At 30.3% G+C, this 23,831-nt stretch overlaps 1 protein-coding gene across 5 annotated transcripts in view; it reads left to right on the top strand.

Moving 5' to 3' along the window:
• The window catches only part of LOC129960030 (MOB kinase activator 2-like), a 309,147-nt gene that overhangs the window by 218,933 nt on the left and 66,383 nt on the right, over window positions 1-23,831 (top strand). The window contains exons 1-2 of one of the 5 annotated variants that reach the window (XM_056073048.1): window positions 9,581-9,738; window positions 16,278-16,398. The exons of 2 other annotated variants lie outside the window; for them this stretch is intronic. In XM_056073048.1, coding sequence (XP_055929023.1) covers window positions 9,717-9,738; window positions 16,278-16,398 — 143 coding nt within the window. In that variant the 5' untranslated portion in view covers window positions 9,581-9,716. Of the gene's footprint in view, window positions 1-9,579; window positions 9,739-16,222; window positions 16,399-23,831 lie in introns of those variants that run through there. 2 more of the 5 variants (XM_056073050.1, XM_056073047.1) reach the window with 2 other exon arrangements.

Raw genomic sequence — 23,831 nt, 5'->3', positions numbered from 1 at the left:
TATAAATTGTGAAATAAAATAGTTCAAAAGATTTGGTATAAGAAAAGGTGGGTTACTTGATCGTTATTTTTATTTATTCTTTTTTTAACATCATATTATTCTAGCTAAGATTTCATAATAAAGCATGCTTTACAACAACTGTATAATGTGCCATTCTGAAAAAGTTTTCATTTCAAACACTTTGTTTAAATTGAATTAATAATTTCGAGAAGGAAAGGTGTCCAAATAGTTTTTTTGGGGGGTAGGAGGGAGCAGTCAAAAAAATTATCTAGATTTTTCAATTATTATTCTATTTTTGAGCAATTTTTTTAATGAAATTCTTATATTTAGTATTTTACTGACAGGTTTCCCTTCCTTTTTTTTACTGCTAGTTAACAATGACTGCCTGTACGATTAGTGGACATAATGAATATGATTATTGGATATTTTTTTTCTGCACTTGTTTCTTTCCTTTAATTGCTGATTCAGTAGTTACTTTTTTAGGAATCGATAATAATGGAGAATTTGAGAATGAATTTGACTGAAATTATTACATTTATAAAATATCTCCTAAGATTTTCTAAAACTTTTTAAAAATATATTTTAATCATTCTAACTTAGGCAAGCGATTTTCATTCGTTTTTTAGTTATTATTTTAGCTTGCATTTCTCAAAATTGTGTTTAATAAACTTCTTTTTAATGAATATTCGACTATTAAGTTCATCACTTTCATCAATAAAAAGAATTGACCTTCTTTGCGTGGAACGGAGATGCAATATTTTATCTTTTATTTAGATGACTTCAACCTAATCGTGAATGGTTTCTAGAACTAGACCATCGTTGTCTTCTTCATATTCATGGTTACAACGGATAATCAGATTATGCGAAAGTTAGAGTAGTTATTTATACACAGTTAGGATGAACTAAGAATGAAAAAAAAAAAAAAAAAAAAAAAAAGACAGCAATGTAGTTTTAAAGGTTTTTTTTTTTTTTTTTTTTTTTTTTTTTTTTTTTTTTTTTTTCGATTAAAACTTCCCATCAAGTAATCCTGCGATTTCTGTCTCATTATTTAAAAATAGTATTGTTATTATCCAAATTTTTGCCAAATTTTCAATTATTTATTTAGTTTTTATTTGATTTGAAGGGATTCCCTAATTATGCAGAGCTTCACCTGTAAATCTTAGATTTCGAATTGTCATGATTCAGTTAAATTTTTTTTATAATCATAAAATAGAATTTGTGCTATTAATTTCATTTCACTTTTTAAAAACTGTATTTTATTTGAAAATCAAACAAACAGATCCTTTGAATGTAATGTATTTGTCAGATTATTTTTAAAAAAACCCATTGGTGTGTATCTTTAACCGCAATTTCATATCTCGATTAAAGGCCCTTAAATTAAAAAAAAAAAAAAATGGACCTATTATCACTTTAAAAAACGGGTGTCTTTGTGTGTATATTTCCTCCATAATTTTCGCAATTCCTTAACTCGATTAAAAATATTACGGAACTGCGGCTTTTCTCAAGAAGTTGTGGAGCCATTATCACTTTATAAAATGGATGTCGTTTCATCATAATTCATTTTTTCGGAAGCCCTTTTCGAGTAGTTTTAAAATAAAATCTTCCCTCAAACCCCACTTGTTCGGCGAAGTGGCCGCATAATTGGCGAGCTATTTAAAGCCCATTTTTGCGTCAGGTCCTTTTTTAAGGTAATGGCCGCTGCCCACTTCCGCTCTCTTCACAGGAAAGGCCGTCCGAAGAAAAAAGCCCTTTTGATGCTTTGTCCCAGCCACTCGACTCTGCAGCAAATATTAAGTGCCTGCTTGCGTCACGCATTCATTGCCCTTTCTTTGGGACCGGATCCATTGCCTCGTTCTATGGATGCAGTAATTCGATTGGGTGATAAAGGCTTAGCTTCCATGCGTTCCGATAGAGGCCCGGAATAGCTGGAGCCGGAGACGTCTGGGCGCTGCTTTTTTCGCTCCCTCCTCCAAGATATGGCTCTGTTAGTTTTCACGCAGATGGTATTTACATTATAGAGAAATAAATTAGTTCCGATGGGTCGCAAATGAATCAAACGGCACGTGTATGTAGAGATAAAATGGTTCAAGGTCCTGTTATTTCAGTATTGGAATAAATTTAATATAAACATTTTTACAGACACCCTTTTATTAGCGTATTAACCCTCTAAGGGTTCCATACTCATTTCGACGTAATGTGTGGTGACTGTCTTCAAGATCGCTGTGCACGGATTTTAACGCAGGGTCAGTGAAGATGCAAGTTCGGTTTGCACGGATTATTACGTAGGGTAGTATAATGTTCGAAGAATGTTTCAGACACATTTTAACTTCGTTTCTTTTCTCCTACAAGCTTTGACATTTTGATTAAGTGAAGGGTAGTCAACAAAATGAATTCCGACAAGGCGATTTTACGGTCATTTATCGATGTCCTAGAATGCTGGGTCCTGCAGGTTCCTTTAGGCATGGGGCATTGTGATGGCACTCACTTTGAGAAGTCGTTTTTTGGAAAGGGAAGAGAATAATGTTTTCCTTATCTGCGAAAGACCATAATGGCTTTTGGCTAAGTAATGGCTAATGTTCAAACTGAAATTGTATTTTACTTCAAGTAGTATTTCTTTGAAATAGCTTGTTTAATCGAAATTTTGAATTTTTATTCAAATTAGACTTTTACGCTCACTTGTGATCAAACGTCGCATTGAAGCATTAGAAACTCGGATGTAATATAAATGACACACTGTTATTCATATGTAGTTAAACACAATTCTTTAATCGACCCTTTGCTTCTCTTAGTTCAACTATTCTTATGATGCCGATCTAAACATTTTTCTTTAATCTCTGCCAATAATTTTTTTTTCTTCACACAAAAATGAGCTGACTCAATTAAAAAGATCAAAACAATCTAAATTTCAAGGTATATATAAAAATAAATTGTTATATTACTTCTGTCTTCAGATTTAAATTCATTCTTTCAGTTTATAATGATTATTCGGTTTAATATTGCTTTGATAAAAAGTAACTTTTTGCTTTTTGAGCATAAGTGAAAATGCATGGGTGTTTATCTTGAAGATAACAATTTCGCATTTTCCATGTAGTTTTCAAATTGTGAAAACGAACTGGAAAAATAATAGCAAAAAGGGGGAAATAATCAAATTTAAAGTAAAACCATCATAAATCAGTGGATCAGCTTACAAATTAGAAAAACTAATTGTAAAATAAATGACATTTTTATCAGTATTTAATTTGATAAATTTGTGAAATTGCGTATAACTGTAATCGTTTAAACGCGACCGTTATTTTTTGATAAAAAAAATACATAGATGAAAACTAAACTGAATTTTTGTTAAAACCTTAATGAAATGTTCTAGGATTTGGATCATAGTTTGTAAGTATCAAATTTTATGAGCCTGTGAGTTATCTTTCCTCTTTGGAAACACATAATTGTTTTTTTATTTAATTGTCTTAGAAGATAATCAGTTAATCATCCACTATATATGAATAAGCTATATTTTTTTAATATTAACATTTCTTGGCTAAATATATGCTTTAGATTTAATTTAAAAAGTATAAAGAGATATAAAAAGTATTTTTAATCTTTCAAGTATGTTAAATGTAGGCTGTTTTATAATACGGCTTATTATGGCTCTATCTATATAAAAAGCTTTTATGTCTTACACGAAGTATTAGAAAATAGATTTTTGTGAATTTCAGGAAACAAAAAACTCTTTCTTTTATTATTGCAAAACTGGCTCAAGGTAAATGTCACTAATTCTGGATTTAGCAGAAGAATTATTTCTTTAATAAGTGAAATTAATTGCCTACATCGATATATATTTCTAAACATGGAATAATTTCTTAAGCCAACTTTTGAGAGTTTTCAGATAGGCAAGCAAATATTAGTAAAATTCACGCATCCCAACTTGACTAAAATCTAATGAGCATTAGATCCATTATCTTACATAGTTGGGTTCTCCTTTTATATCTAAGGAAATAATCTGCGAAAATAAAGAACTTTTCTCGTAAGCATTTAAGGATTTCAAAATTTGTTTCACACTGCGTTCTAAAATTGAAAATTTTTAATCTAATTTTTTTTTATTTGTTCGACTTCTGAAATATTCTTTGTCACATAAAATGTAGCGTTATTTTATTGTCTCCTAAAATATTTACTCATATTAAAATGATATGTCGACATAACATGATTAATAAATAATCATTGGGCGAATATCGTGTTTCATTTTAAGCAAAACAGTTTTCCTTCATTGAATCCATAATTTTAAACTACTACTACTACAAAAAAGATTACAGTTCATTGTTATTTCTATTCCAAGCGGTCACTAATAAGAGGAAGGAAAAAGGACTGAAGCGAAATTATTTTTATAACACACGTGTTTTACATATTTAATTCGTTATTTTTTAAAAAAAAAGTAGACGTAATTGTAACTGAAACTGCATTCCTATATAATCCGTTTTATTTACTTAAAATATTTACCATATTTAGACAAATAGTTTAGTATTTTATTTGAAACTAAGTTTTACATTAGTCTTTTAAAGTTCACCATTTTCTTTTAATGGTAAAAATGATTGTATGAAATAATCAATCTAATTATTATAAGCGACAACATGAAGCTTGTATTTTGAGGGATTAGTTGAAATACACGAAATGAAATAAAAAGTAAAAGTAGTTGGAAAAGTTCTATTTGTATTAAAAACTTATTTTTCTGTAAATCAATTGGAAGAAAGTATTAGCGAACATTTATTTTGTCGTAAAATAATTGGGAGGAATCACTCTAGATTTTTTTGCCCTTTTCGTATAGCGAAAAGTTTTTACTTTTACTTTGGAGCTTTCCGAAATATTTTTTTTTTTCATTCTGTAGTAATGAGTATAGCTATTTGACCTACGAAAGCCATGGTTATATATTAAAGTTTTTGCAGTTACTTACTTGACAGATACTTTATCATCAAAAGCGAGGATTAAGTGGAACACGACCTGGCAGATATTTTCGTATAAAAAATGTACAGGAGTTATATTCCTTTATAAAAATAAGTTGTCTACTTAAATTGTTCGATATAGATCGTTTAATTATAGTGATATGCACATCTTGGAAGCTCATTTTATTGTTTGAGATTACATAATGTATCTTAAAATATTTTTAAACGGCAGTTTTTTTTTTTCTCTTAAAAATAAATGTGAATTTATCTTTTAAACGATGAATTTTTCTTTTAATAAAAAAATATCATAATGAACTCACTTTATTTACATCGGAGATTAGATAAAATTCTTTTCCATCAGAATAATGGTAGAAACTCTCTTAAATAACTTTTGTAAAAACTCTTTTTCTTGCATATGATCTGCAACTTTTGTGACTCGTTAAACTATTCATTTAAAACATGGTTTGTAATAAAAAATTTTGAAAAGATGCTGCACATATTTGTTTCCTTTCGTAGAAATCAGGTAATTTGCCTTGAAAAATTGTTTCTTTATCTATAGTTTCTCTTAAAACTCAATGTATTATAAAATGTTTGTTTATTTATTTCAATTTGATTTTTAGACGAGATTATCTTTTGTGCATTTTAAAGTGATGATTCTACGATACTATTGATTACTGTAAATACCGTGCATTATGCTGTGAACGCAGTTGCTAATCGATATATCACCATTTAACTCAACATAGTTTAGTTGTTGCCATAGTATCCTTCACGAATCCCATGTTTAACTTATATAGAAGTTTTAAACTACACAATCGATATTTATGCGTTTTTGCATGGCTTATCAGTAAATAAAAACGTTGGCTGAACTATTTGCTTCGGCCTAATGTAGAATTATCTGTCTATGAGAACTAGTGATTGTTCAATGTTTCTTGTAGGCAACTATGGTAAAGAATTCTAAAATTGAATTAAAATTTAAGCATAAATTTTGTTTTGAATATTGATAAGATGGCATTAGTGTTACGTTCAATTCTCTGTCTGGTGAAAGACGACTCCCGTCCTTGCCATCGGACCTTAGTTCTATTTCTTATAATTTATTAAATAAATTGTTTTTCAGCTTTAAAATTTGTATTTGATGCGAAAGAACATCTCAAATTTTTCAAATGTCATTTTATAGGATGTCGTTATATAGGAGCATCATTATCATCAGGTAGCAAATAAAAACTACAAACCCTATTATTTGGAGCTGCATTTCAGCTTTACCTGGTGAAAGGAATGGGTGCCCTCCCATCCTGCCCCATATAAACTTTGAACTAATCTTTAAAAAAAAAAAAACAAAAAAAAAACATCAAATTTATTAAAAACAATCGTGAATATCGATCTGATGGATGGTATTTTTTTAAAAATTTAAAATGCTGTTTTATAGAATTAACGTGCTCTCTTGATAGATCCCTTGTTATTTTCATTCAAATTTACTTTGTCCATATTCAAAGAGTTCCATTCTGATAGACTGAATCAAATTAAATATAATGAACATCGCCAGGTACATTGAGTTGTCTACATTAAATCATTCGAAGCCCACAAACTTAGCACTGTTTTGGCTATGAAATTTTTGAAGTTCCGCTATATGTCACAGATTCAGAATTATAAAGCAATCATTAATAGCTGAATAAAACTCCTTTCATACAAGGACTTTTCTAAAAAATAAAACATTCAACATGAAAATTAGGAATCTAGATTTTTCCCAGTTTTCTTTCGAATCATTCATTTCAAATGATTTTCATGAAACCGTGAAATTTAAAAATGTCCTGTTTGCTTCCATCACATCTACATTAGTGACCTGCGGTTTTCATATACCGTTTACTGGAAATCATTGCTTATGCAAAGGCAGCCATCCAGCCATGGTGGACATGAAACGGCTGTCTCCACTGGGGCGTATTAAAATGTTACTTCTGCTTCTTCGTCTGTGAAGCCCTTTATCGGTGTGAAGGTTTATTCTTAGATGGAATCCGCTAGCTATGACCACATCAAACTATTATTGGAATTGCGTTATCTCGATGCGATCATTTCGGTGTGACTCAGGTTGGGATTTTCTTTCTTGTCTCTCTTGTGTCGCCAGTCCAACTGTGTTCCGCTCTTCTGAAGTTCCTGGTTTGGAAATTGATTGTTTCGGTATCATTAATGTTAGCAGAACCCATTATTTTCTGATTGGAATAACTTGAATATATATGTACATAATATAATCTTTTCATTCTTTTGCAAACTGAATTTTTATTATCTGTTTAGTTGGGGCATGTGTCTGCTAAAATTGTCTGCTAAAATTCTATGGACTATGTTGCTTTTTCTCCAAATGTCAACCTGAATATTGAATGTTAAAGACTGTCGAAAATTTGAGAGCACATGAATCATTAATTTTCCCATCACTTTTTGACACCATCATCTTAGAAAAAAAATCCAAAACTGACTTTTGAATGGGCAGAATTTTAGATGCTCATTTAGGATCTTTTAATGGATTTAAAATAATGTTCATCATCAACCCACTAAAATAGTATTAGTTAGCATACAGTAGTGGCCAAAGTAAACTCACTACCCTAGATTTTGTCATATTTTGTATACGATGCCGATGCAATCATTTCGAGAATGATGCTGTAGTATAAACAATATTGCAGTCATTCCTTTCTATTACAAATCTATAAAAGTTGCCTTCTTTCCTCTCAACAACATTATTTGCTCAAATTAAATTTATTCTTCCATAATAAAAAAAAAAATTCAAATGCTGCATTTTTGCTTGACACTACTGTACTTACTCAACACCAAAATTATGCAGTCATGAAACCGACGCATACTGTATATGTAATTGTTTCTAAAAAATTTAATAAGCATTTTGATGCAATTTCTTATAAAGTAGTTAACCATAACAAATAGATTTTAAAAATTTACTGAATAAATAAATCAAGTTTCATGCTTTTATTTTTCTTAATTATCTATACTTTATGAAAACGCAGAATTAGCTTGAAATTCAGAGAATGCCAAGACAGTTGGGCGATATCAGTTAGTCTAATGTTTGCTCGTATTTCCGAAAAAATTCCATTTTTTTTTTTTTTTTTTTTTTTTTTTTTTTGTGTGTGTGTGTGTGTGTAAAATTGAAAAAAAATTTGTATCATTGATATGATATAAACAGTTTAAATGTGGGCTTGGATTCCATTTATCTATTAGATACTTATTTTTAATTTTGTCTAGAAGCTAGAGAAAGTCTAAAATAGGTAATACCTTTTGTAAGATGATAAATATGAGCTAATAGGATTGCTTTATCTAAAATACATATTATATATGATTATTCAAACGGTTTTTTTTTATTATTATTATTATTTAAAATTACAAAAACGTTTTCTCACACCATATTTCTTGTCGTTATTTAAAAACTTTTGTTCCTTTACTATTTTTTATCGCTTAAATTATTTATATTAACAATAGTCTTTTTTTTTTTTTTTTTTTCACCATCATTCATTCAGTTTCATTTTATTTACATTCGAAAAGTATGGCAAGTATTTAATTTTCCCTCTTAAAAAAAAAAAAGTGAAGGTTTTTTTTTTATTTTTTTTTTTATGACAATGTTAAAATTACTACCTACTGCAACGAATGCAGTTCATGGTAAAATTACGATGTTCAGCATATGCCTTATAGAATAAAGTTGTGCAATTTTGAATGATGCTCTTTGATATTTCTATTTCATTTTCTCCCTGCAGATTCTATTGGAAATAATACTAAGAAATAAAAGGACATTTGTTTCATAGAAATTTGAGAATTTTTATTCTGTTCACACACATTAAATTGTATAACTGGCCGCTATATGCTAAATAATTCCTTAAAACGTACTCTAATATTTTCTGTTTTTTTTAGCAATATTAGAAAACCCACTTAAAGCTTACTAGCAGATGATCAGTTTCAGCTTTCCTTTAACGTAATATATAAAAATAAATAAATAACGTTTTTGTATACAGACATTCATATGTATTATACGGAATATAGAAACTAATGCTCTAGTGGAAGCATATGCTTTCTAAATCAATTGCATTTTTGTTTAAAGAGATTTTTGTTCTTAATTATATAACATTGTATATATGATGAACTTAAAGTGAATTCTGTTTTGTCTTTCCAGACAGTTTTAGTATTATCGGTATACTTTGATAAAATGTATGACAGTTGGTGCCGAGTAGTCTTAGGCCATAGATTTCCGGAGTCCATTAATAGTTAAAACCTTTTCTTTTGCCGCTGTCTTCTGAAAGTTGTCTTGTTTTCAAATCTTCCTTAACGACACTCATCCATCGACTTGTCCTAAGAGACAGAATAGAGAGAGAGAAAAAGTATTTTTTTAGTGGGGGGAAAAAAAGGGAAGAAAATGTTTGTCTTTTTGTGGTCGTTATATTATTCGTTTTAATAGTTTCTGTATCAAAGGTCAACCGAGCCGTTCGGAAGTGTAATCGTAAACGAAACTTCTTTTGGGGTCTCTGTTGCTTGGGAATAATCCACCTGGGGATGAGATAAGATAAAAAGTGGTCTCCCGAGTACTGGCTGGTCCTATCTGCCGTATACGCAGCGTAAATAAGCAAAGTTGAAGATAGGTAGAAGAAGCTAGCCGTTCGGAGCTCTTTGAGAAGCAAAATAAACAGCTCTGTCCTGCAGATAACCGTCTTGCACCTTGACTGGCAGAAGGTTCTTGTGGAGCGCCACAAGCTGTCCTCATGTGTATGGATCGTTTTCTGATCTTGTGGTTGAAGTGTACATCCTATTCGGATGGATTCAAACAAAACTTTTGGTGAGTGGTTTTTCTAGTTCTTTCCATTTTGTGGGAAGTTTCTGCTTTCTTGTGGGAATGAAAAATTCTGGTATTATCAGTATTTGATTATCTGTTATTAGCAATTATCAGAATCCTTGTGAACCGTCCTGAATTTTTTAGATAATCAAAAATGTGTTGTTTCAGTATAAAAAAAGAAAGAGAGGAAAAGGAAAGGGTCTAGACAGATTCGAAGCTGATGTTGAAAAAGAAAATAATCATAATAATAACAACAATAATAATGATTGAGAAGAAAAAATATCTGAAATCTTAGCTTTCTTTTAGGAAATGCATGTAAAATAATGTACATTTATGCATTGCGTGAAATTATTTGAAGATTGTGTTTACTGGACTTGATTTGTATCGTTAGATACGAATGATACGTCTTCGAACGATGTGATGTTTCTTGTGTTTTATGAATGTATACCAAGAAAAATGAATCTTGAAAACTGAAAAGATAAATATTAACTGTTAATGAATTTTTATTGGAAAGCACGTAAAAATAATGAATACGTACCTACCAAAAGAAGAGGATATAGTTAACTAATTGTTTGATATTTAATAATAATTTACATAATTTTTTAAATTAACCGAAAGTTTGTTCTTGTAAATGCTAAGGTTTTTCATTTCTTTCATGAAAGTGCTTTATATGAAAATGAATGAAGGGATAAATAAAAATAATCAAACCCAAAATTTTGAAGCAGGATTTTCAAATCATGCTTCAAAATTTCGCACTTGATCTTGCGAATAAAATTTGAATTTTTTATTATTTAACCACTTAATTGCCATGCCTATACGTCGAGTTATCGCTTATAAGCTAACATGAAATCATCCTCAGTTGCTATAATACGATACCAAAATTGCACATAAACCACAAACAGATCAAGTTTTCAATGAAGTTTTTAGTGGAAATCAATAGAACAACATATTCTCGAGATGGATCTATTTATATAGTAAGGGTAACAACGATTTAACTATGACTTAGTAATTCCTCTGCCTGGAACAAGTTCTCAGTGCTCAATCGTTCTTAAGCTACCCAGAAGGGGATGAACCATGATTAACTATTCGCAGATCCTTTCTTTCGACAAATTAAGCCAGGGCCAAAGATCAGAATAATGGAGATCACGATCCGACAAGCACTATATATGACCTGAAAGGAGCTCAGTCCTAGAGTAACAGGTTATATTTTTGCCCAGAAAGGGCATAGAAAATGAACTATTCAATCCCTTGGACGTCTGAAAGCTTCTAAACTCTTCAAAATCAAAATTGTTTAATAAGGAAACTATGGTTTTTGTATTCATTTGTTCTAATAGACATCAGTCATACAATTATAATAAATGCAAAAGACTGCGTCATTGGCAAGACGTAAACGGTTCCTAACTCCAAGTTATAGAGTTTTCACATCATTCTTTTCTTGCTTTGTTCTACAGTGTATATTTTCCGCTATCTGTTATCATTCATTTTTGAGTCACCAGTTATACTTTTTCTTCCTTATTTTGCGTTGAATGTTTTGCACGGTGTGTGGCCGGTCACTTCTGACTCATCGGAACTAATCGGTGTGAATATGTAAGACATTTCTTTAACTGTAAAAAGAGGTCAGTCTACTTGAGTGAATATGTGAATTATTTCTTTGGAAATTAGAAAGAAAAAGTAGAAGCGGATAGAAATTGTGTGATGCTTGATGAGACACCTCATTGTGTGAATTGTTATTATCTCGGCATCTTGATTTTGATTTTCTGTTTCACTTGTAGTACCCACCCCCCTTTCTATTGCCGCTCAATGAAGCCTAGCTTGAAGTTAATTAAAGTTGCTTTGTTTGCCTTAATGTTACTGTAGAAGAAAGGGTGAAATAATTAATTTCATCCGTTGCCCCCAAGTTCATTAAACTAAAACAATGCATGTCTTCCTATTTCACGATTAACGATGAGCGATGCTCCCTGCAACTCAATTTTCCGTGTCGAAATTTGGACGGCATCCGTCCTTGGGAAAAAAAATTGATAAAGAGGCATACACACACACACATATATATATTTTATGTCTGAAGGGAAGTCATAAGTTACAAGCGTAAATCTTTGAATTTATTGAGTGAGTTATTTTTGGCTTGCTTTTCATTAATTTGCGTGAGAATACTTTGCACGAAAGGGTGAGAGTTTTCTTTTTCAACCGGAAACAGAATGTAGACTTTTATTTTTAAATGCTGCCGCTGATTTCCCCGAAAATTATTATAGTTGTGACTTAAACAATATGCAAAAATTGATCATTTTCTAGCTCTCTCCAATCTAAGTGCTAATCATTTACTTAACAAAATAAAACTGTGAATAGGGAGTTGTCAGCTTCTTAAGTGTCGGGGATAAAGGGTCATTTCTGCTACTATTTTTTCTCTTTCTTTTCGATTTGGTGCATTTTCAAAGTTTTCATCGTTTGAAATTTATAGAGAATGTCAAATTAGACTCATCATCGGATTAAAAAGCAGCTGATGAAGTCACCTTTGCATCACATAACAAACGTAATTGATAATTTCACTTGGTGTCTTACTACTTCTTCTTACTATGTTATACATTACAATTTTTTTCATTCCGAAAGATGAGAAATGGAATCAAATTCAGAGTGCAAAAATTCGCTTTTGAATATGAGCATAAATCGACTGTATATCACGGCTGATTTTTCTGTTGATAATTTACGGAGTATAATACTTTTGATAGTTGTTGATAATTGATAGGAGTTGATAATTTACGGAGTATAATACTTTTTATTACAATTTATTCTTTTCAGCTCAAATAATTGAGGATTATTCGAAACTTCTTAAACTAATGTATTAGGAAGTTTGCTGTAAATTGAAATACATCGTATAAGTTTAAATTTGGTTAATGCATATTTATTTGTTTTTTCATTTTTTGGAAAAACATTAAAATTTTAACATGCTCTTCGTCGACAGATGGATTATTCATAAAATGAACATGTATCTGGTTCCCACTGGAGTTTTAAAATGAACTTACTACTTTTGTTATTAAATGTTTATTTATTGCATTTCGGATTTAAAAAATGGCATATGTTAAATTTATAAAATTGTAAAGTAATATTTAATTTTAAATTAAAGACTAATTGCCATGGAAGCTCCTGGAATGTACAAAATAATAGTCCTTCCTGATTTATTATGAACAGTGAAAAATTGCGTGAATCTACCAACATTTTTCATGATTTCCTTTTTAATTCAAGGAAAGGATAATTTTACTTCGTTATCAAATTTCATCAACTTTCTAAAATTCTTTATTATTTTCTGTTAAAGAAACGAATAATCTTTCTCATAAAAAAAAGGTAATTGTTTTGTTCCGATTTCTAAGGAGTTTTGGACTGATATCAAAAGTAAACGCAAATGGGTCTGTTCACATAATCGAAAAAGTTTTTTCTTCCAGAATTATATATATAAACCCACGAACCTTCATTTAAAAGTGGTGTGATCTGCTGATAGAAATGCGAAACTAAGTGCTTCTATATTTCCTGTTTGAGTCCAATATCCGTACTTTGAAGGCCGCATCCGTTTTTAAGATTTCGTTGCTATTACTTATCTTTAGTAAAAGCGCGTAAAATTTCAGCTAGAGCTATGGGAGTCTTTCCGGCTCTCTTTGAGAAGTTAGGGTAAATGGAATGGTTATCTCTTATCCCTGACCCCAAACTCATTTCATCATCCCATTTTACTCTGGCGATCCCTCGTGACCGACATCTTTTCGAGATTGCCATCAAGAAAACAGAATTTTCACGAGTTCCGTTTGAAATTCACGTTTTCCTGACGTTACCTACACTTGTAATCGTAATGTTGAGCTTTGCCCATTGAACATCGAGTTCTTCCACCGGTTTTGAACTCTAGTAAGAATTATTTTCATTCATTCATTCGACTATCTAGGCAATTTTTATTCCCTCTGCTGCTTTTATTCGTATAATTTTTGAACAAGTCAGTGGTTGTAACGTGTGCAATTCATTACGAATTATCAACAATTTTGCTGGAAGTTATTATACCTTGCTTTTAATTTACCTTTATGCATTAAGTCGAAAAGTTTGCATGATTTATAATTTGTTATATTTACACAGCTTTAGTTCATGGATTTTTTTAACTGTCTGTTTTTTAACCTTTCATATCCATGGTACTTATTCGGTGCTCGAAGATATATGCCAGCTAATTCCGCGTTTAGATTCTGATTTCTCTTCAAATATAAATTCTTCAGATTTGGACATTTGCATGACTAGCCAGAAACGTTTGAATCTCAACGATTAAATTACCGCGAATAATGACGCAGGCATGATTTTCTGTTACAAAATAGCTATTATTAGCTTATTCATGGGCCCTATCCTAAGAAGATACTGCTCAGCTTCGTTACTATTATTACACTCCCAATAAAAGCGAGAACTAGCGTGCTGAGTTGAGCCACTTATTCAAGAACTCATTTTACTCCGCTCTTTCATTGGAATTTCGGATAAGAATTTTATGTCTATACATGTAGCAGAAAAGGTTTGATTTGCCCCAGATTGTGCTTTGTGCACTGCACGTTCCTTACTCGTCGACATTTAATATTACTTTAAAACATAAATCTATGTAGTATTTTTTATGGTATAGCATTAAAACCCACTTGACAAATTTCGCACTGTACGTTTCAAAATTAAATCTTCCCAAAATAAAATTTTATTGGAATACTAACACCGTAATTACATTCTGGATAGTTCATTTTTAGATAAATAAGGCAACAAAAAAAAAAAAAAGGCAACAATAGAGTTGAATAAGCATAATTTTTTCTGAATCCACTTTAGATCTCTCTATCGTTGTTGCTTGTAAATAATTTTTAATCAAGTTTGTATATTAAAAAATTAATTTGAGTTTTCAACTAATATTAAAATAAATTAATTTTTGGTTACTTCCTAATTACTTCATTTTGGTATTGAACATGTAATTCTTAAGCAAAGCTTTATTATACTTCTCAGTCTTGAACCAATTGATCTCACCCCCCCCCCCTCTTCTAAAGCTATGATTTCTCTCAGGATTTCTGCTCATAATTTTTTTACTTAAATTTTTGTCTCGTTTGGTTTTTAATTGTTTTTATTTTAAAATACTTTTATTAAAACTTGCAAGCCTGTAATGAAGTCATTGCGTCTTTTAATTAAGAAGAGTATGGCTTTCTGGAATACTTATCGAAGGAAACTGGTTCGCATTCAATAAACGCATTGAGGAAATGTCATAGCAAACACAATTGCTGAAATGAATTTTATGACATATTGACGATATAAAAATAAATTATTGAAATTATGTTCCCTTGATTTAGATTCATTTTTTGATTATTCAAAATAATATTCATATTTCATATTTTACTAAAAATATATGAAAATTTCTTCTCTTTAATCATTCATTATTTTATCTTTGTGAATTTCATGTTCTCTGTTTGGCTAACTTTTAACCTTAATCAACTTCATATGCGCTCAAAATTTATTATATACTGGTGGCTATGTTGTCCTGATGGTAAAGTCTTGACTTAGAGACCGGAGTGTTCCTGACATCGAAGGTTAAAAGCTTAAGTATTAAAAAGGCAAATTTTCCGCAATTCTATTTGATGCCGTAGTGGCCTCTTTCAGAATATCCGCATCCGGAACCTAAATTTGCAAGTTTGTAGCACCGATGCTACGAAAGATCACTACGTATACGGGAGTGATGCTTATTAAATCTCTCGAAACTCAAATGTCTTCCCGTTGGTATGGTGTGGAAGTTTGGAGACATCGGCTCATATGTCACCTTTGTGAATAAGAAAAAGCTGTGAGGCTCAAAATTATGAGAGCTGTCCCTATATAGTCCTCTTGGTTCTTCAAAAAGCGTCATTAATAACTAAACTGAATTTATTACAGGACAAAAATATTTTATATATGTTATTTGTCTTAATTTTGATAATACTGTATTCTATTGCAGTTGTTCATTCTTTGATGTTTCATTTTCATTGCCCTTTCCGTAAGCGAAATTCGAAAGCGAATTAAAATCATATTCACCCAGAATGTTCGAACACCGATTCAACTACCATTTCTGGTCCTTAAAAGGTTGTTAATCACTGTTCAGATTTTCATTATTTTCGGTTGCCTGCCCGAGGCGCATTTTCAGTCTCCTTCGCTTACCCAGTGTAGTGGTGGATTTCGGCTTTGGGTCAAAACTTTTCCAATGACTTCCACCACCTCTCTACCTTTACAAAACTTCAATATGTGGAAAAGCTATCCTTTCGATTCTGATCGGAAACTATCAGAAATCGATGTGGGTAGGGGGTGGGGTAGAGGGGTCTGATATTCGTGAAATTTTCCGTTTCCTGGCCGCAAGAATAGATGATGGCGCGTCACAGTCATTTATCTCTTGACGTGATCGATTGCCCAGGTGGTTGCTAGCTTCACGAGATAACAGAGTCCTGACGACCAGAACTCTGTCCCGGTGTACGGGGGATTGTTCAGATGTTCGCCCACCATGACTTACGACGTAAAACTCAAGCGGATTACTGTCCTAGGCACAAGTCGCTCCTGGACGGCCCGTGTCTCACCTAGCCGAGACGCAAAGAAGTTGTCCACCTCCCCTTTTAAGGATTTCTCAGTCATGACTGTTGTGGATGCTGTCAGGTCCATACTCAGGTAGGTGTCATAACTTTTTTTGATCGAAATCCGAAACACTGTTGAATTTAGATATAAAACTGTCTAGCTTGTTTTATCGCAGAGAGAAATCGAAAAAAAAAATAATAAAATATCTCTTGTTAGGTAATCAAAAATATAAATACAAAAATAATGCCGGAAAAAAAACTTTTTTGTAAGATAAACGAAAATATTAGTAACACGAATGCCGAGGAGACTCTTATTAAAAGCACGCATGAAAAAGCACAATGCGATAGAAATAAGTATGGATAGGAAGCTCAATTCTGGAATTTTTTTGCTTGTTGATCCGTATTATTTTATAATTTCAACCCAAATTGCTTTGTTCCGACTCAAGATTGCAGTTTCATTCTTCTGCAAACATATGCATCGGAGTTTCGGTAATGGAATATTTTTGCGTGCTGATTCTTGTTATTTTGTGATTTCAACATAATAAATTTGTCGCGATGCGGATCGCTACTTTTACAAACATTTCAATGTTTCGGAAAATTCTGGAAACTGACTTGTGAATCAATAGTATTGTTTTGGAATATCGACAGAAACATCACTCCTTTGATGAAATTGCCAGGCCAAATCTTGAACAACAATTAAATAGAGATTTGGACGATTCTAGAAATGTATGCGAATTAGAATTTCTATATTTATGTGAATTTATCTGTTGAAATTATTGATTATTTCTAAGTTTCATCTAAGTTTGATTATCTTACAATTACATAGCTCTTAAATGTGTGAATGTAGAAGGAAAGATTAAAGAAGAAAGAAAAAAAATCAAAGAAGGAGGAGGGGAATGGAAAATTTGATGATACATGACTTTGTATGAATTAACTTCTATACCTCTCATTAGACGTGCTTGCAACTTATTGTCAGTAATGACATTAAAACATCAACTGACTTTTTTAAGTAGCCATAGTATATTAGTTTTTTAGAAGATATACGTGTTAAAAAAGGAATTTGCTGATTGCTATGAAAAAGTTGTATGAAATTCAAAAAGTAGTTTAGAAAATATTTCATTAAAACCATCCCTTTAAATTATTTTTTGCTGCAGTAGGAATTTATCAAACTAAAATAATAATAATAAAAAAAAAGTTCGAAAAAGATTTTAATCAAAAAAAGAAAAGTTTTCGGAATATAAAGAGTTCTTAAAATAAAGAATTTCTAAATTGCACTTGTGAATGAAAAATGAAGTACCTTCAGGCAAAGAGGCAAAGGATACGATCTTCGTATTCAAGCTTTATTGCGTTTTAATTGTTGTCTTGCATTGTTTAGAAAAGTAGATTTTTCCCTCACTGATAGCAAAGCACTTTCTTTTTAATTGCTCAATAAAAACCTGTTAGCTGATATAGTCGCCTTTATAAGCGCTTAAGAATGAAGGCATTGACCCTTTTATGATAAAATCACGAAACTAAACTTTTTCAAATAAGTCTTAGCTAAAACTTTACACTGTAATAAAATATGAAAACATTTTTCCTGCTCAGAAATGCTAGATTTCTGGATTACTTAAATTTGCGCCAGAGTTATGAAGTTTTTCTTGATGAACTACATTTTACAATCCAATGAAAGTAAAATAATTTAATTTCGCAATCCTACTACTTCAAAATATATAAACTCTATTTAGTTTTATTCTGTTCGATGGATCATGTTGGCTGTACCTTGATATATTTAAAGTAATTTGAAATGCAATAGAAACAAAACTGTTTGCTTGTAGTATTTTGCATTATTTTATTTAAAATATTTTGCATAATTTTGAATTTCAAAAGTTCAGCCACTTATCGATAGATTTTTTTTCGTTAGTATATTTTTACAAATTTTTCCTTAAGGAAAAATTATAGAGTAAAGTGAGATTTTATGTATTTGATAAAGCTTTAGAAATAAATGAAGACTAGCCAGTTTTAATGTATTGATTATACCAAACTATATTTATCAGTTTTACTTAGCGAAGATATCTGTTCTATCACATTGTGTAGAATTCCCGACAAAAATTATTTTCCTCATTTGCTTTGATTAATGATTTTTGGTGCTTAATTTAAACGATGATGTAAAACTAAATCAAAGTTTGAAAAGATTTCAATTATAAAGATCATTAAAGTCCAGAAATATTCCAAACATACCATGAATCACAAACATGTACAGGTGTTTGATGACTAAATCTTGAACTGTCTTTTATTATTTATTTTTTTGTATCAGTGCTATCAGTGTGTGTTTACGAATGGGGTATTTGTAGTCGCTATCTTCGAAACCTTATTCGCATATGATGTCATTGCACATTGTGACAATGTGGTGAAAACAACGAACCTTTCAACTCCACCTGTAGTATCTCATTTCCCCTTTTGTTCTATAGCTTTAAATATTATTTACTTATTTTTGAAATGTTGAAAACTTTTTTTGTGATAATAGTGATTCAGTTTTGTATCGTCTCTTATCTGAAATCTAGTGTTTTCTCTGATCAGCGTAAATAAGTGTTTCCAAATATTTGTTTGATTCTTTTTTTTATAATGTTTGTAACATTGATAATTTTTTAAGGTGATAAAGTCCAATTGATATTTTAAAATATCTTATATTACTACTATTGCATTATTAACGTTGATAACTTGATGATTTTGGTTTTAAATGATATATTAATTTTAATTCGAATGAGTTAATTCTTTGTGGGTTTTTTTTTTTTTTTTCTATATCAAATCAAAATTAAAATTTTTTTCTCTCTCCTGTGCTCCATTTTCGTCTTTAATCTTTGTTACGGTTCTAAAATAGATATGAACGAAGGAATAAAGCATTTATAAATGATATACAGGAATGAATTCATTTTTCAATAATCATTAAAAAAATTTTAATAAAAATTTTTTTAATATAAAATGATTATTTTATTATATGGTCGACAAATATTGAATAATATTTGTAAAATGAATAAAGTTGCTTAAAATGTTTTTAAAAAAATTATTTTGAAAGGAGGAAAAATTCTTCTGAAAGTATCCAGAAATAAAAACATTTATTTAGTGTTTACTTTTCTAGAACAGTGTCTTTAGTTTTATGTGAAAATCATAGTGGAAACTTCGATAAGCGTGTGATGATTCATAGTTTTCTAGAAATATCCGCCGTAGAATCTGTTGCAATTTTTCTGCCACTTGGTAGGTTACTGTTTTTAGTGTTAGTTGTTATTTTTAATTGCTGAGGTGAAAATACGATGTCTGATCATTTTCACAGTCCATTCGATCTAATTTATTTATTTATTATCGTAGTTTTTCTTTAAATATATTTATGTTGTCGTTAATAAATTTTTGTTCGCTTGTACTACCCGAAATAAAAAGTAAGAGATTCGCTAGTAGTTAAGAGCTGTTTAAAGAATATAAATATGATGCTTTTGTTTATTTACGTAACAAGTTTGCAGTGTTTGAAATTCGATGTTCAAGCTTTATTTTCTTTTTAACTGAATGTATGCTTCACGAGTTGTAGAAAATTTCCAAGTATTTTAATATGTGATACATAAATGCAAAATTGCGATCATTTACTATTATTCATATTATGCATAAATTGCAATAAATTAACAATGTATAAAATGCATTGTTATTTATTTTATACTAATGTGCAAGATACCGTTCTTTGTCTATGCTGGATTGAAGATTCCTAAATTGTGGCATAATGAGTTCGTAAATATAATGCAAACAAATGCAGCATTTTTATAGCATAAAAATCATTTTTACAAAGGCGCTGTAATTCTGTATAATAATTTTGATTTTTTTTATGGATAATTAAATTTAGTTAATGACTCCATCCTGTTTTCCATATAATATTATATTATAATATCACTCTTGTAGAAATTAAAAGGGAGGGGGGGGGACATGTTCTTTTAAATCGGGGAGGTGTGTGTGTGGAGGGTAAATTTGCTTATATTTTCATCATTGTGCATAACATTGATATTATCAAGTTTCTTCATTGTTTCTATCTTAATAAAAATAAATATCTTCATCAAAAAAATATGAAATATGAAATCTTTTCATCGCCGAATTTTTTTCCTGATATTGTAAACTCTAAAATAAATTTTCGCTTTGTATACGAGTATTTTATGCTTCCTTTACCTGAAATAAAAGTAACACATCCAAACCGTTTTTTGGAAACTTTGATTTACAACCGGAAAGTTACCAACTACGAAAAGGATCTTTCTCGAAAGCAATTCAGCTGTAAAAAAAATTATTATAACGTTTAAAAAAAATTGAAAAAAAAATGCTTCTGCTTAACAAAATTTTGTTACGTAGTTCCCTCGTTAAATATCTTGCATGAATAATTTTCTTTCTATATTTAAAAAAAAAAAAAATTATTATCTTCAAAAAAAAAAAAAAAAACTAGAAGAAGAAAAAGTGCTGAAAATTCTCCTTAAAGCAAAGTAAAAATTATTTAAATCAATTCTCGTTTGATGATTTCAGCCAATTTCTGTGTTCGCTAAAACTCTTTTTATGATATCATTGCAATAAGAATCCTTTTCTCTTTCTTATTTCCTTGCATAGAGCTCTTTTTAGCTCTAAAATCAAATGCAAATCCTGTTCAACAATTTGCATCTTCTGTATTATCATATTAATTGAAGTTGGAGGTAGTTTTTTACATCCCACACTCCATGTCTCCCATTTGATATACATATATATTTAAAGAACATTCTGCTGTCATCTCAGTAGGAAGCACATTAACCATTTCCGTCTGATGTTCTCTTTTTCAGCAGTTGAATCTTAACTAGCAAAAACGCACCGTCGTTTTCGAGATTAAATTACTGCCTATTAGATTGTAATGTCGTTTGTTTCCTGCCTAGGTTTTTGCGTCATATGCTACATGTAAGCAGTTGGAAGATAAGTGAGTGATTTACGATTTAGGTATCTCTTAAAAACTTAATGGGGAAATTCCGTTTATCATTTTCGGTAATATTATCTCGATTTTTTTTGTATATGTGTGTGTGTGTTTGTGTAAAAAAAAAAAAAAAGAACAACCTCCGTTCTCTTTCTTCCAGTCTTAAAATCATAATTATAATCCCAGAATTTATGACTCGCTGTTAGTCGCATTAGAATTTGCAAATATTTTTTCTGTGGAGAAAATAAGTCATTTTTCGTGTTTTGGCGTTGTAATTTTTTGAAGTAATGTTTTTACTCTACAGAGTTAGCTTAAACAGAGGGACAAATATAAACTTGCCTTGTGGTGGTGTAATTTTCCTTAGTTTCAAAAGGATTTGTCTATGAATTCCTGTACGTAATAATATTAACAGGATTTTTCAGAAATTTCTAAAATAATTTTTAAATTTCCGATTGAAGAGAGTATTCATAGTATTCCTTCTAAAATTACAATCGAATTCCGCTCTGCCTTTCAAATCGGCAGTCGAATTGATCGCGAGACATATTTTTATTTTTCAACATTATTTTCATTCAAACCGAGTTAACCTCTTCAATTTTTTTTATCCGGCGCATTTTCTTTTTAGTTGTTCTTTTCGTATGTTTATTTTAAGTTTCTTTTTAGTCGTGTTAATATGTTTTAATTCGAAACTTTGTAATGATTAAATTTATTGCTTAATAAAAATAAATCATTCTTCCACCTTCTTTCATTTAACCCTTATATTGGTGAAATCAAAGGTGACTAGTATAAGTGCAAAAACACTTAGGATTTCGTATAAAAAAATAGTCACTATTTAAAAAGTACTCTATTGTATGAACTATAAACAAAAATGCAACCTATAATTGAGTTTTGTTTTTTAAATGTATTTTTTGCGGTCTTAGTTACAGATTGTCATCAAAGAAAGAATGAAATTGTTCTTTTAGATGTTTAATTAAGAATTATGCATTAAAATTACTTCAGAAAATGAATGTCCTGTTATTTATTTAGTTGACCACAGAGACCTTAAATGGTATTTTATTGAAAAAGACGATTGTCATAATTATGAATAATCTTCAAGGATTTTTAAAAAGTTTCAAAAAATTTGAGCTGTCATTTATTATTATTTTCAGGTATCCATTTAGTGAAATATTCGCTGAGTATCCAAAAGGATTTCATCCTGTAACTATTAATTAAATAATTCTTTTCTTCGGCTTTGTATATATATTTTTTTATTTTAAAGGATAAAAGAATATATATTTTAATAATAGTTAACTTCTGCATCTATGTTAATTAGCTAAAAAATGATTTTTAGTTTTCCAATTCATAATAATTGTATAGATTATGTTGCTGCAGATTTAAAGCAAAATTCAGTTCAAGCAATGTTTTCTAAGAAATATTTCGCTTCTACGTTTTAAAGGAAGATTGCTTAACTTGAGTTCTTAAGCAATGTCATGTGTTTTATTTTTGCGCATTTCGCGATAAAACTTTTGTTGGGGGAAAAAATAGAGGGAATAAAGTGCATCGATTTCTTCCTATAATTCGTTGTTGCATGTGTCTAAATCAACCCATGATTTACCTCACTTTGATCTTTATTGACCTAATATAGAAAGGTATTTCTTGATTCATTGATACAGAAATAGATAATGCTGTCAATTTCACCAAGCACTGTATAAACAACACCAAGTTGGAAACATTTTTTCTTATCGGTGACTGACGTAAGCAACGCTAAAATGTTTACACGCAAAAATGTGTTTATAGGTGTACATAGTAAATCAATAATCGCAGTCTTGTACCCATATTTGCAGATAACGACGCGAAAAAATTATAAAAATAAAAACGAATATCTTCCTCTTGGAGGAGACTTTTGAAAAGGAAGGTCAAGCGTGCTCTAAATTGCTCTCTTTTTGTTGTAGCTTAGGTCTTGCTTTTGATGGTAGATTTTTCATATTTCGTCGGTTCAAGCATTCTTGGATGACTTGATGAAAGATGTTCATCGTCTTGTGTAGGTCTCGGCGAAATGTAATACGGAATAAATGAATTTCTACGAATATTTGTAGCAAATTGTGGATGTCAACGAGCGATTAAGGAAAATTAATGTTGTTTTTATGTAGAAAGTGGGCTGAGTTATTTCCTGCTAATTGAGACGCTCACTTTTTACCCCTCAGAAAATTTAATTACATAATTTTTTATGCGCTTTAAAATTATTATTGGAATTATTATTATGTGCTTGGAAAAATTATTATTGGAATTTTAAATTCTTGCTTAAAAATCAATTTTTTTTCTCGTTGAAGATGGGTGACTTTATTTTTTCGGAATTATATGTAAATCTTTAAGTTGATGAAATTAATCATCATATGTTGCAAAAATTTTTATCATTAAAATTAACATATTACTTTTTTTTATTAAATGGCAGTTTTTGTGATGATATTGTGACAAATGCATGGTAGTTTGTTAATAAAATGTTAACAACACTTGCTGTCTAAGTCGCACAATGTTAATACTAAAGGATATTAAATACGAAATCTTTTACTCTTGAACATTGCAGTAAATGCTCATGTATATCTGTAAATTTACTT

The sequence above is a fragment of the Argiope bruennichi genome, chromosome X2 (genome assembly GCF_947563725.1).
Source record: "Argiope bruennichi chromosome X2, qqArgBrue1.1, whole genome shotgun sequence".
Classification (NCBI taxonomy): domain Eukaryota; kingdom Metazoa; phylum Arthropoda; class Arachnida; order Araneae; family Araneidae; genus Argiope; species Argiope bruennichi.
Note: the sequence above shows the minus strand (reverse complement) of the source record. Positions and strands in the feature narration are given on the sequence as shown.